Genomic DNA, 14,403 nt, shown 5'->3' on the forward strand with positions numbered 1-14,403 from the left:
GTGACCAAACATTTTGAAAAGCTCAAACAGATAAACAGAGGGATAGCTCAAGCGAAGTGGCCAGAGTGTGAGTGGGCCAGTGAAGGAGTGCAGCTTTGAGGCTTTGACAAGAAGAGACGGAGGACAAGGTAGCTCGCAGTTAGTCTTTACGATGCCTCCTGAGACGGCGACGTGCATCTCATGTGAGATATGGCAGTCTTGGGGGAATGCCCCTCTCCCGCAGAGTCACATCTGCCAGAAGTGCATACGGCTGGGCGATCTGGAAGACCGTGTAAGGAATCTGGAGCAGCAGCTGGATGACCTTTGACTCATAAGGGAGAATGAGGCAGTCATAGATGAGAGCTACAGGGAGGTAGTCACACCTAGGCTGTCGGAAGCAGGTCGTTAGGTGACAGTCAGAGGGGGGAAAGCGAAGGTGAGCAGACAGGTAGTGCAGAGCACCCCTGTAGCCATTCCCCTGAACATTAAGTTTACCGTCCTGGATACTGTTGGCGGGGACGACCGACCAGGTGTGAGCCACTGTGGCAGGGCCTCCGGCACTGAGTCTGACCCTGTGGTGCAGAAGGGTGGGACAGAGAATAGGAGAGCTGTCGTCATTGGAGACTCTATAGTCAGGGGAGCAGACAGGAGATTTTGTGGACGTGAGAAGGACACCCGCATGGTTTGTTGCCTCCCGGGTGCCAGGGTCCGGGATGTCTCTGACCGGATGCACGACATCCTGGTACAAGAGGGAAAGCAACCAGAAGTCGTGGTACATGTTGGGACCAACGACATAGGCAGGAAGAGGGATGAAGTCCTGAAGTATGAGTTTTGGGAATAAGGCAGAAGGCAGAAAAACAGGACCTCAAGGGTGACATTCTCAGGATTGCTGCCAGTGCTACGTGACAGAGATGGTAAGAATTGGAGGAGATGGCAGTTGAATGCGTGGCTGAGGAGCTGGTGCAGGGAGAAGGGTTTTAGATCTTTTAGATCATTGGGAGCTCTCCTGGGGAAGGTGGGACCTGTACAGATTGGATGGGTTGCACCTGAACTCGAGGGGGAGCAATATTCTTGCAGGTAGGTTTGCTAGCATGGTTCGGGAGGGTTTAAACTAATTTGCGAGGGGGATGGGACCCAGAGCGATAGAGCAGTGAAAGAAGTGCATGGAGTAAAGCCAGATCTAACATACAGAGAGGCTTTAAGGAAAGAGAAGCAGAATAAACGGTGTAAAGACAGTAAGGTAGAAGGGCTGAAATGTGTGTACCTCAATGCAAGAAGCATCAGGAACAAAGGTGATGAACTGAGAGCTTGGATACATACATGGAATTATGATGTAGTGGCCATTACAGAGACTTGGCTGGCACCAGGGCAGGAATGGATTCTCAATATTCTTGGATTTCAGTGCTTTAAAAGGGATAGAGAGGGCAGAAAAAGGGGAGGAGGGGTGGCATTACTGGTCAGGGATACTATTACAGCTACAGAAAGGGTGAGTAATGTAGCAGGATCCTCTTTTGAGTCAATATGGGTGGAAGTCAGGAACAGGAAGGGAGCAGTTACTCTACTGGGGGTATTCTATAGGCCCCCTGGTAGCAGCAGAAATACAGAGGAGCAGATTGGGAGGCAGATTTTGGAAAGGTGCAAAAGTAACAGGGTTGTTATCATGGGTGACTTTAACTTCCCTAATATTGATTGGCATCTGATTAGTTCCAAGGGTTTAGATGGGGCAGAGTTTAAGTGTCCAGGATGGATTCCTATCACAGTATGTGGACAGGCCAACCAGGGGGAATGTCATACTAGATTTAGTACCAGGCAATGAACCAGGTCAGGTCACAGATCTCTCAGTGGGTGAGCATCTGGGGGATGACCACCACTCCCTGGCCTTTATAATTATCATGGAAAAGGATAGAATCAGAGAGGACAGGAAAATTTTTAATTGGGGAAAGGCAAGTTATGAGGCTATAAGGCTAGAACTTGCGGGTGCGAATTGGGATGAGGTTTTTGCAGGGAAATGTACTATGGACATGTGGTCGATGTTTAGGGATCTCTTGCGGGATGTAAGGGATAAATTTGTCCCGGTGAGGAAGATAAAGAATGGTAGGGTGAAGGAACCATGGGTGACAAGTGAGGTGGAAAATCTAGTCAGGTGGAAGAAGGCAGCCTACATGAGGTTTAGGAAGCAAGGATCAGATGGGTCTATTGAGGAATATAGGGAAGCAAGAAAGGAGCTTAAGAAGGGGCTGAGAAGAGCAAGAAGGGGGCATGAGAAGGCCTTGGCGAGTAGGGTAAAGGAAAACCCCAAGGCATTCTTCAATTATGTGAAGAAAAAAAGGATGACAGGAGTGAAGGTAGGACCAATTAGAGATAAAGGTGGGAAGATGTGCCTGGAGGCTGTGGAAGTGAGCGAGGTCCTCAATGAATACTTCTCTTCGGTATTCACCAATGAGAGGGAACTTGATGATGGTGAGGACAATATGAGTGAGGTTGATGTTCTGGAGCATGTTAATATTAAGGGAGAGGAGGTGTTGGAGTTGTTAAAATACATTAGGACAGATAAGTCCCCGGAGCCTGACAGAATATTCCCCAGGCTGCTCCACGAGGCAAGTGAAGAGATTGCTGAGCCTCTGGCTAGGATCTTTATGTCCTCGTTGTCCACGGGAATGGTACCGGAGGATTGGAGGGAGGCGAATGTTGTTCCCTTGTTCAAAAAAGGTAGTAGGGATAGTTGGGGTAATTATAGACCAGTGAGCCTTACGTCTGTGGTGTGAAAGCTGTTGGAAAAGATTCTTAGAGATAGGATCTATAGGCATTTAGAGAATCATAGTCTGATCAGGGACAGTCAGCATGGCTTTGTGAAGGGCAGATCGTGTCTAACAAGCCTGATAGAGTTCTTTGAGGAGGTGACCAGGCATATAGATGAGGGTAGTGCAGTGGATGTGATCTATATGGATTTTAGTAAGGCACTTGACAAGGTTCCACACGGTAGGCTTATTCAGAAAGTTAGAAGACATGGGATCCAGGGAAGTTTGGCCAGGTGGATTCAGAATTGGCTTGCCTGCAGAAGGCAGAGGGTGGTGGTGGAGGGAGTACATTCAGATTGGAGGATTGTGACTAGTGGTGTCCCACAAGGATCTGTTCTGGGACCTCTACTTTTCGTGATTTTTATTAACGACCTGGATGTGGGGGTAGAAGGGTGGGTTGGCAAGTTTGCAGACGACACAAAGGTCGGTGGTGTTGTAGATAGTGTAGAGGATTGTCAAAGATTGCAGAGAGACATTGATAGGATGCAGAAGTGGGCTGAGAAGTGGCAGATGGAGTTCAACCCGGAGAAGTGTGAGGTGGTACACTTTGGAAGAACAAACTCCGAGGCAGAGTACAAAGTAAATGGCAGAATACTTGGTAGTGTGGAGGAGCAGAGGGATCTCGGGGTACATGTCCACAGATCCCTGAAAGTTGCCTCACAGGTGGATAGGGTAGTGAAGAAAGCTTATGGGGTGTTAGCTTTCATAAGTCGAGGGATAGAGTTTAAGAGTCACGATGTAATGATGCAGCTCTATAAGACTCTGGTTAGGCCACACTTGGAGTACTGTGTCCAGTTCTGGTCACCTCACTATAGGAAGGATGTGGAAGCATTGGAAAGGGTACAGAGGAGATTTACCAGGATGCTGCCTGGTTTAGAAAGTATGTATTATGATCAGAGATTAAGGGAGCTAGGGCTTTACTCTTTGGAGAGAAGGAGGATGAGAGGAGACATGATAGAGGTGTACAAGATAATAAGAGGAATAGATAGAGTGGATAGTCAGCACCTCTTCTCCAGGGCACCACTGCTCAATACAAGAGGACATGGCTTTAAGGTAAGGGGTGGGAAGTTCAAGGGGGATATTAGAGGAAGGTTTTTTACTCAGAGAGTGGTTGGTGTGTGGAATGCACTGCCTGAGTCAGTGGTGGAGGCAGATACACTAGTGAAGTTTAAGAGACTACTAGACAGGTATATGGAGGAATCTAAGGTGGGGGCTTATATGGGAGGCAGGGTTTGAGGGTCGGCACAACATTGTGGGCCGAAGGGCCTGTACTGTGCTGTACTATTCTAACTTACCAACCACTGAAGTAAGACCCACTGGTCTATAATTTCCTGGGCTATCTCTACTCCCTTTCTTGAATAAAGGAACAACATCCACAACCCTCCAATCCTCCGGAACCTCTCCCGTCCCCATTGATGATTCAAAGATCATTGCCAGAGACTCAGCAATCTCCTCCCTCACCTCCCACAGTAGCGTGGGGTACATCTCATCCGATCCCGGCAACTTATCCAACTTGATGCTTTCCAAAAGCTCCAGCACATCCTCTTTCTTAATATCTACATGCTCAAGCTTTTCAGTCTGCTACAAGTCAGCACTACAATCACCAAGATCCTTTTCCATAGTGAATACTGAAGTAAAGTATTCATTAAGTACCTCTGCTATTTCCTCCGGTTCCATACACACTTTCCCACTGTCACACTTGATAGGTCCTATTCTTTCACATCTTATCCTCTTGCTCCACATACTTGTAGAATGTCTTGGGGTTTTCCTTAATCCTGCCCGCCAAGGCCTTCTCATGGCCCCTTCTGGCTCTCCTAATTTCCTTTTTAAACTCCTTCCTATAAGCCTTATAATCTTCCAGATCTCTAACATTACCTAGCTCTCTGAACCTTTTGTAAGCTTTTCTTTTCTCCTTGACTAGATTTATTACAGCCTTTGTACACCACGGTTCCTGTACCCTACCATAACTTCCCTGTCTCATTGGAACGTACCTATGCAGAACTCCACACAAATATCCCCTGAACATTTGCCACATTTCTTCCGTACTTTTCCCTGAGAACATCTGTTCCCAACTTAAGCTTCTAATTTCCTGCGTGATAGCCTCATAATTCCCCTTACTCCAATTAAACACTTTTCTAACTTCTCTGTCCTATCTCTCTCCAACGCTATTGTAAAGGAGATAGAATTATGATCACTATCTCCAAAATGCTCTCCCACTGAGAGATCTGACACCTGACCAGGTTCATCTCCCAATACCAAGTCAAGTACAGTCTCTCCTCTTGTAGGCTTATCTACATATTGTGTCAAGAAACCTTCCTAACACACCTAACAAACTCCACCCCGTCTAAACCCCATGCTCTAGGGAGATTCCAACCTGTCTTGTAAAGACACTGCCCAGAAGAAGGCAATGGCAAACCACTTCTGTAGAAAAATCTGCCAACAACAACCATGGTCATGGAAAGACCATGATCGCCCAGGTCATACGACACAGCAAATAATGAACAAGCATCCAATGACTTCTGTCTGCACATGGTCCATTTCCCACCATTCTCTACGTATTCATGTGCCCACCCAAGAGCCTCTTAAATGCCTTTCTTATATGTGTTTCCACCACCACTTTTGGTAGCACTGGCCTGTTGGGGGAGCTTGTTGGAGACAAAGACATTACATCCTTCACATTTCCCTGGCTTTCAAAGTTACTTATTACCAGCCAGTGAAAATGGCCCTGATTGAGTACCATAACTTCATGGTAGAATGCAAGATCACTTTCTGACATAATTTCAGCTCCTAAGCAAATACATAGAACAGTTTGGACAATAACTTTCTCCACTTCTTTCACACTCGTGACTGTCATGTGAATGCAAATCATTGCTTCCAGGTTTGATCTCAAACACAGATGTGGAAAATGCTGATTTGTTAGCAGCCTGCAATCTGATACCCTGCCCCCCTTATCAAGGAAAGATGTGGTTTTGCATTCTGTTTAGGCTAACAGATATTAAAGCAACAGCCCACTTGTTCTTGTGCACTGAAAGAGCTCATACAATTTAGCTTTGTACAGCACCTCGACGCTGATTGCTTATCAGACGTCGTCAAAGCTCAGAGTTCATACAGTTGAACAAGTCCATTTCTGTGGTAAGTGATCAATTACCTTTGAGTAGATGGCATTGCATTCTTTGAATTTCAAAATATTTAAGAGAGAAGGTACTTAACTCAGAAACATCAGTGGTACATTTTTAAAGTGCCCTACTGTACTTTGTAGGTTCTCTGAACATTTGGCTTATGTAAGGAGACTCAAGGTAAAAAACAAAACATGTTAAAGAAATACTGGGGTGAGGCTCAGAAACAAAGAGAGGAGAAAACAGGATACATCAGCATTAAAAACAAGGCTTGTCTGATATTTGGAATAGATAGGAGTATAGAAGAGTTGAAACACTGCTTTCTATATTCAGCAGTGTCAAAGAAGATAAGAGAGTATAATGTTAGGCTTAAATATAAAGACCAAGAGGAGATAAGTAGTGATTCATAATTTAAATTTTAGTTTATTATAGATAATGTATCAATTGTTTTTAAAAATGTGACTAATGTGTAAGATGATAGAATCATAATTTAAAGGAAGATCTTAGATTAATGGTTGCAGTCAAAAGAAAAATGTTTGTATCTTGCTTTGTAATTGTTAGTCTTTTTATACAGCCCAGGTAGAACTAGGTCTTGGTACGACCTGCATTAATCATTGCTTGAATATAGTACTTGAATTGACAAAGTCAATGTCTTATAGTTTCTGAAAATTTGATTCTTTAAGCTTTGCGATAGATAACACTTGTCAGAATTTTTCTAACTTTTCTTGATGTGTTTGAACCCTCAGTACATTGCTGAGTCCCTCTTCAGAACTTGTTTGTGTAGAGCATATCAGCAGTTTTACATGAGTAACTACTGTGTGGAACAGCCTAATTGGACAGACAGCAATGTGTAACTGTCTGATAGATTGGCTTTCTTTCATAATCTGTTTTTACTCCATTTTAAATTTTACTGATTATCTGAAGGAAAATATTTCAATATTATGGATAAATCTTGATAATTACACCAACAAAGTAGGATTGCAAAATATGAATTTAACCATTTCAGTGCTGGCAATGGCAGGTCAGGTAGAACAGTGCTTTCTTGGAACTCAAATGCATAACATGGGAAATCCTCCTTGCATTGATTCAGTATAGGCATTGAATCAATGTTTGGTGGAGCCTGTAGGGAAGGTGCTGTTGTCCAGAGTAAAAGATTCTATTGATTTTCCCCCAAGCAAAACCTTCAAACGATCATTGTAGTCTTTCTGGATATTGTGGGTCTTGATGCTTTCTGAAATGCACTGTAGATTTTAACCAGTGGAAGTCAGTGCCCTAAATAGTATATTCTTGCATTAACTTAACTCTCTGAATCCCAATTAGATGGCAGAATATATCTCTAAAATGTTGACTAACAATCAGAAGGCAAAGTGTGACTATTTCTAAGATAATTACAATTATACTCAAAAGATTTCAATATGAATTACAGCTGAGTTATATTGAGAATAATGATTCTGTTAATTTTCTTCATACATACAGTATGTTGGATAAGGGAGTTGCCAGTAGAACCAGCAATTCATGACCATCTCTAGTTTCCCTTGGGATGGTAGTGGGAAATTGTCTTCTTGAACCATTGGAGTCCTTTCTGAAGAAGTTTTCCCTCAGTGTTATTGGTAGGGGAGTTCTAGGAATTAAACCAATGTTGGGAAGTCACAATATTTCCATCTTCAGGCTTGAGTGAATTGGAGAGGAACCTGCTAGTAGTGCACGTGCACCTACCTCAATTATCTTTGAAAGAAGACAAGTTTGAAAAAGACTGTCAGAAACAACTAACTGTACTTCACTTTGGAAACTTTATCCAAGTTAAAGGCACTACAGAAGGTTCATATTTTCTAGTTGCTGCTGTGACCTTCACTTGAAAAAAATTATAAAGGTGAGCTGAGAAATCTGACTGTAATGCAAAGGTTTCAGCTGAGTTTTTTGGGTTTTCATTCATGCTTTCCATTTTATAGTTTATCTGTGGTACGGTTACAGTGCTGACAAGTTGTCTTGTGATTCATCATGTAAAGTGTCAAGTCCATGCACAGAAACAAGTAGCTTAACGTTTTTGTTACTTTTCACTCTTATTGAGAACCCATTAACTTATTTTTTCATTAGGTACGACAGCCATCTAGGTTTGTTATATCAATATTTATTGAACCAAAAAATGGATGATGCAATCAAAAGTCAGGGGGTTTAGGGATAAGAGGAAAAGGTAGGTCTGACTGGGGAGAGATATTACAGGAAACAGCAGGCCTGTGAAAACGGCAGTCAATCTTAATCTTAAAGTCGGGCTGCAGTCTCGAATGATGGATCAATCAAACTGTGGTTGATCTCATTTCCTCAGTTACCCCTGTGAATGAGTTGGATGAACAAATAAATAAATTGTCATTTGCTTGGAAAGTTTTTTTGGGTCTTTACTAACATGAGAAAAAAAATCTTTCGGGTGTTATGTCTCCTGTTTCAAAATTAAGGGATAGAATTAGCCATAAACGATCTGTCTACACTGAAGCATTCTCATTTGCAGTGATTGACAACAACACAGAAAGCTGTCCTAAGCCAAGGGCAGGGATACTGAGAGAGGCCAACAGAAGCATGTTGAAAAAAAATCATAGATTCAGTATTTTACCTTCAAGGGGGGAAAGTATATGGGTATTTGAAGGAGCATAAGCTACAATTGCCCTGCAAAGGCAAATGAAAAGGAAAATGCATATAAGGCAATTGCTATAGTTTTGAGGAGAATGATTACAAAAAGTGCATGATCCCCATTCACAATCAGTTACCTTCATTGAGTTTTTATTTTAGTGTTGATGCACAAACAGTGAGGAATGGAATCAAAAAGCAAGAATAAAATCCAGCATATCAACACAAACTCTGACAGTTTGAAAAAGTTCACGATACCTAGGAAAAGGACCACTGACTCAGGTAATTTGCCAAAAGATCAATTGCAAAGGTGTGACCTTCTACTTACTTCATTGATCTTGTGATGTGTATGATACAACTTTATTACCCATTCACTCCATGCCTAGCTTATGTTAAAGCAATCCTTGGATCCCCACAATTTTTTCCATTCTGCTGTGTTTTGACTTCTTCAAGTATTTACCTAATTCTTCGGAAGCTCGAGATTAAATCTGCTTCCACCACTCTTTCATGCAATGAATTACTGATCATGACACATGTTTTTGCCTCGTGCCAAACTTTGAATCTTTTGCCGATCTTCTTAAATATGTATCTGCTCTTTTCTCAACCCTTTGGCCAACAGATGCTTTGTCTGGACCCTCCAGAACTTTGATCACCTCCATCTGTTTGAGCAATTTGTTGCACTCCATTCCTCAGTTAGGATACACAGTAGCTTTACTGGATATTTGAAGTAGCATGTGGTTAGCTAAATTTTAGCTGCAACTGTAAAATTAAACCTTGCTGCTGTTATATTTTGAAAACTAATTGAAAGAAAAATACAGGAGCTGGGGATAAAATGTGTGCTCTTAGTTTTACTTTCGTGAGGTGCACGCTAATGACACGATAATGTAATGATGTATGCCATTCATGTATGACTTGTATATAACCTGTAATGTATTATGTAAACAAAGAATGCGTAATCAATAATATATTGACATTACTCAAATATTATGAAAAATTAAATACACAACAGTTGCAAGTGAATCTTACCAAAACTTTAATTTCAATTACATCTTCTTCCAAAGCCTATTTAGAAATCTGTCGTACAGATTGGCGTGAATATAGTTTCATTCAATCAACTTTAGAGGGATCAAAACTTGACAGCAGTAACCAATTGAACCTCCTCTGGAACTTCGGCGATGTTAAACTCATACACAATGTGAAAATTGAGCAGCGATTTGCAGCGAAGAGGTATGAAAATGATGGTCTAATTATGGAATCTACAAACACCCAAATTTCTCAGATACTGGGGCAAGACTGGAGTGGCCTGATAGGATATGGTTTTGATCAAAGTGGGGTTTGTAGCCCCTAACCTTGTACACAAAATGGTTGCTTTATTCCCTGTATTACACTTTAAGCATAGTTCATTGGCTGCAAGGTACTTTGGAATATCCTGAACAAGATGTGGAAGGTGCTATTTAAATGCAAGTCTTTATTTCAGATGTTACTCTGGGGCCAGTGTGGGTGGAAGTGAGGGAAACCATTGATGTATATTCTGTCCAGTAGTACTGCATCTGTCTGGCTCTCTCACTTGGCTCTTTTCAACCCAGTTAGAACCACATACATCGAGAATTAGTGCAGAAGACACAAGAGACTGTAGATGGGGTGGAGGGAAATGGCCAGTTAACAATTGAGGTTGAGATTCTATATCTCAGGGATAGAAGTGAGGTAGTCAGTATAAAGAGGTGCGGGGAATGGGTGAAGCAAAATTTGGCAAGCAATAGGTTGATGCAGGTGAAGAGAGGGTGATAGGAAAATTGAGGAGGGGAGAGTGGAAATAATGACAAATGGTGGGAGGTGGTAGGTGGGGGCAGCAAAGGGGTGCAGATGGTGGAATCTAATTTGAAAGAAAGTTAATACATGATCCTGATGGAGGTTAATGTATGAGAAGTATCTGATGGTTTGGGGCCTGTACTCAGTGGAGTTTGGAAGAATGAGGGGAGATCTCATTGAAACTTATCAAACAGGCCTAAGCATGGTGAACATGGAGAGGATGTTTCCAATAATGGGAGAGTCTAGATAGAACTAGAGGGCACAGCCTCAAAATAGATGGATGTCACTTTAGAACAGAGATGAGGTGAAATTTCTTTAGCCTGAGGGTGATGAATCTGTGGAATTCCACAGCTGTGGAGGCCAAGTCATTGGGTATATTGAAGTTCTGGATTGGTAAGGGTGCCAGAGGCTATCAGGTAAAGACAGGAGATTGAGATTGAGTGGGAAAATAAATCCTAAGTGATTGAATGGCAGAAGAGACTCAATAGGCCAAGTAGCTTAATCCTGCTCCTACGTTTTATGTAACACACATAAAAGTTGCTGGTGAACGCAGCAGGCCAGGCAGCATCTCTAGGAAGAGGTGCAGTCGACATTTCAGGCCGAGACCCTTCGTCAGTACGAAGGCCTGAAACGTCGACTGCACCTCTTCCTAGAGATGCTGCCTGGCCTGCTGCGTTCACCAGCAACTTTTATGTGTGTTGCTTGAATTTCCAGCATCTGCAGAATTCCTGTTGCCTACGTTTTATGTGCTGGGGAACAACCAGGGATGCAGAGTATTAATGATAATCCCACGAATGACAGGTGTCTGCCCCAAATATTGGAGTAACACCATGCATACAGAGCCATGCACCAAGGTGGATGCAGAGGGCAAATGCTCCTGCCCCATAATAATCATTCAGCACACTTAGATATATGTGTACATTTGTATATACAGTATGTACAGTACAAAAATTTGAAATACAACTGCAAGAGCAGTCAAATTAAAATTGTTCCAAAGTTTCCCCATCCCCTTTGCTCTAGAATTTGGGACGATGTCAGCAGCCAGACAGAGCAGCAGGAGGAAATTTCTGGGGCAAAATAGTTTCAACTACAAGCCATTACCTATTGAAAAGTTTGCAGAAATGTCACCTAGTATTCCAGATACAAAAGCCTGTCTTATTATACAATGTCAGGTGAGCAGTTCAGTGGCAGTTTTAAACCGTGGACCAGCATGTAAAATCAATTATGCAGAAAATTTCCACGAAGAGCAAATGTATACTTTAGTGTTAGGATGAGATTAGACTTGCATGGGATTTTGACCAGCCTGCAAGCACTTCCTGGCCAATATATGAGGAAGGCTACTGGAGATAGCATTATGCTACCTCCAATATCCCTATTGGCTGTACAGAGACAGAATTTGGAGTGTTGTGAAGATGTTCTTCACCATTTTGTGTTTGAAGCCTTTAATGCTGTCTCTAAATATCTAAATATCAATATCTTACTGTTCAAAATAGATTTTAACAGTAGCCATTTCTCACACCAGATCAGAGATGCGACAGGAAGGAAGACGAGGGAAAGAAATGGAAGAAATTACATTCTTCTTCGTGACATCCCAGAAGTCAGCTTTAAAATTGTACCAGGATGGATTGAGCATTAATTCTTCTGACATAAATGCACTGGGAAATCCAGCTTATGGTGTATATCTTCATCGACACATTGATGTTCTCCTGAACTACCATAAGCGAAACAACCTGGCTGCAGAAACTGTTCTGTTTTTTAAGGTATGTTCATTTGATTTTGACAGAAGTGTTATGTTCATCTCTTGGCCATGACCTTTCTCACTGCCATTCGGCCCTGGGCTCCCCCTCTCCCGCCACTACTCATAAACCCCAAATCTTTAAATCCCCCATCACCTTTTTCATCCTCAGAGCCTCCATGTTCCTCCCACTCTACCTTCCCTGACCACCCTAAACCTCCCCTTTTCTCTCACATCTACAGCTCCAGACCAAGAATTCCACCACCACCCAACTCCAGTTACAAATACCACAGATACCTACAGACTGCGGATTGCCTGACCTCCAGCTCCAACCTCAACTGCATCCACCTCCAGGCTGACCTTTCTCTCTGCCACTGGGACCCCAGGCTCCCCTTCCCCCACCACTGCTCCGCAACCTGTGTTCTCTCAGATTCCCCTGTCACCTCTTACATCCTCGGAGCTTCCATCTTCTTCCTACCCTATCTTCCTTAAACACCCCAACCGTCCCCTCTTCTCAGATGCCTCCAGCTCTCTTCCTCCCATAAGACCATTAGATATAGGAGCAGAATAGGCTATTTGGCCCATCGAGTCTGCTTCGTCATTTCATCATGGCTGATCCATTTCCCTCTCAGCCTCAATCTCCTGCCTTTTCTTCATACCCCTTCATGCCCTGACTATTCAAGAAATGATCAACCACTGCCTTAACTTTACCCAATGACTTAGCGACCTGTGGCAACAAATTCCACAGATTCACTCCTCTCGGCCTAAAGAAACTTCTCCTCATCTCCTTTCTAAATGGATGCCCCTCTATTCCGAGACTGTGTCCTCTGATCTTAGACTTTCCCACCATAGGAAGCACCCTCTCCACATCCACTCTGTTGAGGCCTTTCAACATTCAATAAGTTTCGATGAGATCCTCATTCTTCTAAATTCCGGTGAGTAGAGACCTAGAGCCGTCAAACACTCTTCATATGACAAGCTGTTCAAACCTGGAAACATTTTCGTGAACCTCCTTTGAATCCTCTCCATTTTCAGCACATCCTTTCTAAGGTAAGGGGCCCAAAACTGCTCACAATATTCCAAGTGAGGCCTCGCCTGTGCTTTTATAAAGCCTCAGCGTTACATTCGTTTATATTCAAATCCTCTCAAAATGAATGCTAACATCGCACTTGCTTTCCTCACCACCAACTCAACATGCAAATTAAACTTTTGGGAACCCTGTACAAAGACTTCCAAGTCTATTTGCATCTCAGATTTTAAAAATTTCTCTCCATTTAGAAGACAGTCTACACTTTTAATACTTCTACCAAAATGCATGACTATACACTTCCTGACACAGTATCCCATTTGCAACTTCTTTGTCCATTCTCCTATTTTGTCTAAGTCCTTTTGTAGTCTCCCTGCTTCCTTAAAACTACCTACCCCTTCACCCATCTTTGTATCATCTTCAAACCTTGCCATACAGCAATCAAATCCATTTTCCAAATCATTGATATATAACATAAAAATAAGAGTGGACCCAACATAGACCTCTGTAGAACACCGCTAGTCTCCAGCAGCCAACCAGAAAAAGTTACCTTAATTCCATTCTTTTCCTCCTGCCAATCAGCCAATTCTCTATCTACACTAGTATCTTTTCTGTAATACCATGGGATCTTAACTCATTAATCTGCATCATGTGGGGCTGAAATCTGAAAATCCAAGTGTTATTTCTTCAAAGAATTTCTTCAGATTTGTCAGATTTCCCTCGAGGAAACCATGCTGAGTACTGCCTATTTTATCATGTGTCTCCAAGTACCCCAAAACTACATCCTTAACAATCAACTCCAACATCTTTACAATCACTGAGGACAGGCTAACTGCCCAATAATTTCCTTCTTGTGACTCCCTCCCTCCTTGAAGAGTGGAGTGAAATTTGCCATTTTCCAGCGCTCTGGAACCATGCCAGAATCCATTGATTATTGAAAGATCATTACTAATGCCTCCACAATCACTTCAGCCAACTCTTTCAGAACCGCAGGGTGTACCCCATCTGGTCCAAGTGATTTATCAACCTTCAGACCTTTCAGTTTCCCAAGCACCTTCTCGCTAGTAATGGAAACATCACACACTTCTGCCCCCGACACACTTAAACTTCCAACATACTGCTGGTGTCTTCCTAAGTGAAGATTAATGCAAAACACATACAATTTGTCTAAGCAACACACACAAAATGCTGCCTGACCTGCTGCGTTCCACCAGCATTTTGTGTGTGTTGCTTGAATTTCCAGCATCTGCAGATATCCTCATGTTTGCAATTTGTCTAAAATTTCTTTGTCCCCCATTACCACCTCTCAAGCAGCATTAT

At 42.6% G+C, this 14,403-nt stretch overlaps 1 protein-coding gene across 1 annotated transcript in view; it reads left to right on the top strand.

Moving 5' to 3' along the window:
* tex15 (testis expressed 15, meiosis and synapsis associated) overlaps positions 1-14,403 on the top strand; it is a 108,782-nt gene that overhangs the window by 60,634 nt on the left and 33,745 nt on the right. The window contains exons 2-4 of the mRNA XM_072256374.1: positions 8,675-8,794; positions 9,574-9,739; positions 11,844-12,081. Coding sequence (XP_072112475.1) covers positions 8,698-8,794; positions 9,574-9,739; positions 11,844-12,081 — 501 coding nt within the window. The 5' untranslated portion in view covers positions 8,675-8,697. The remainder of the gene's footprint in view (positions 1-8,674; positions 8,795-9,573; positions 9,740-11,843; positions 12,082-14,403) is intronic.

The sequence above is a fragment of the Mobula birostris genome, chromosome 4, assembly GCF_030028105.1.
Source record: "Mobula birostris isolate sMobBir1 chromosome 4, sMobBir1.hap1, whole genome shotgun sequence".
NCBI classification, from domain to species: Eukaryota; Metazoa; Chordata; class Chondrichthyes; order Myliobatiformes; family Myliobatidae; genus Mobula; species Mobula birostris.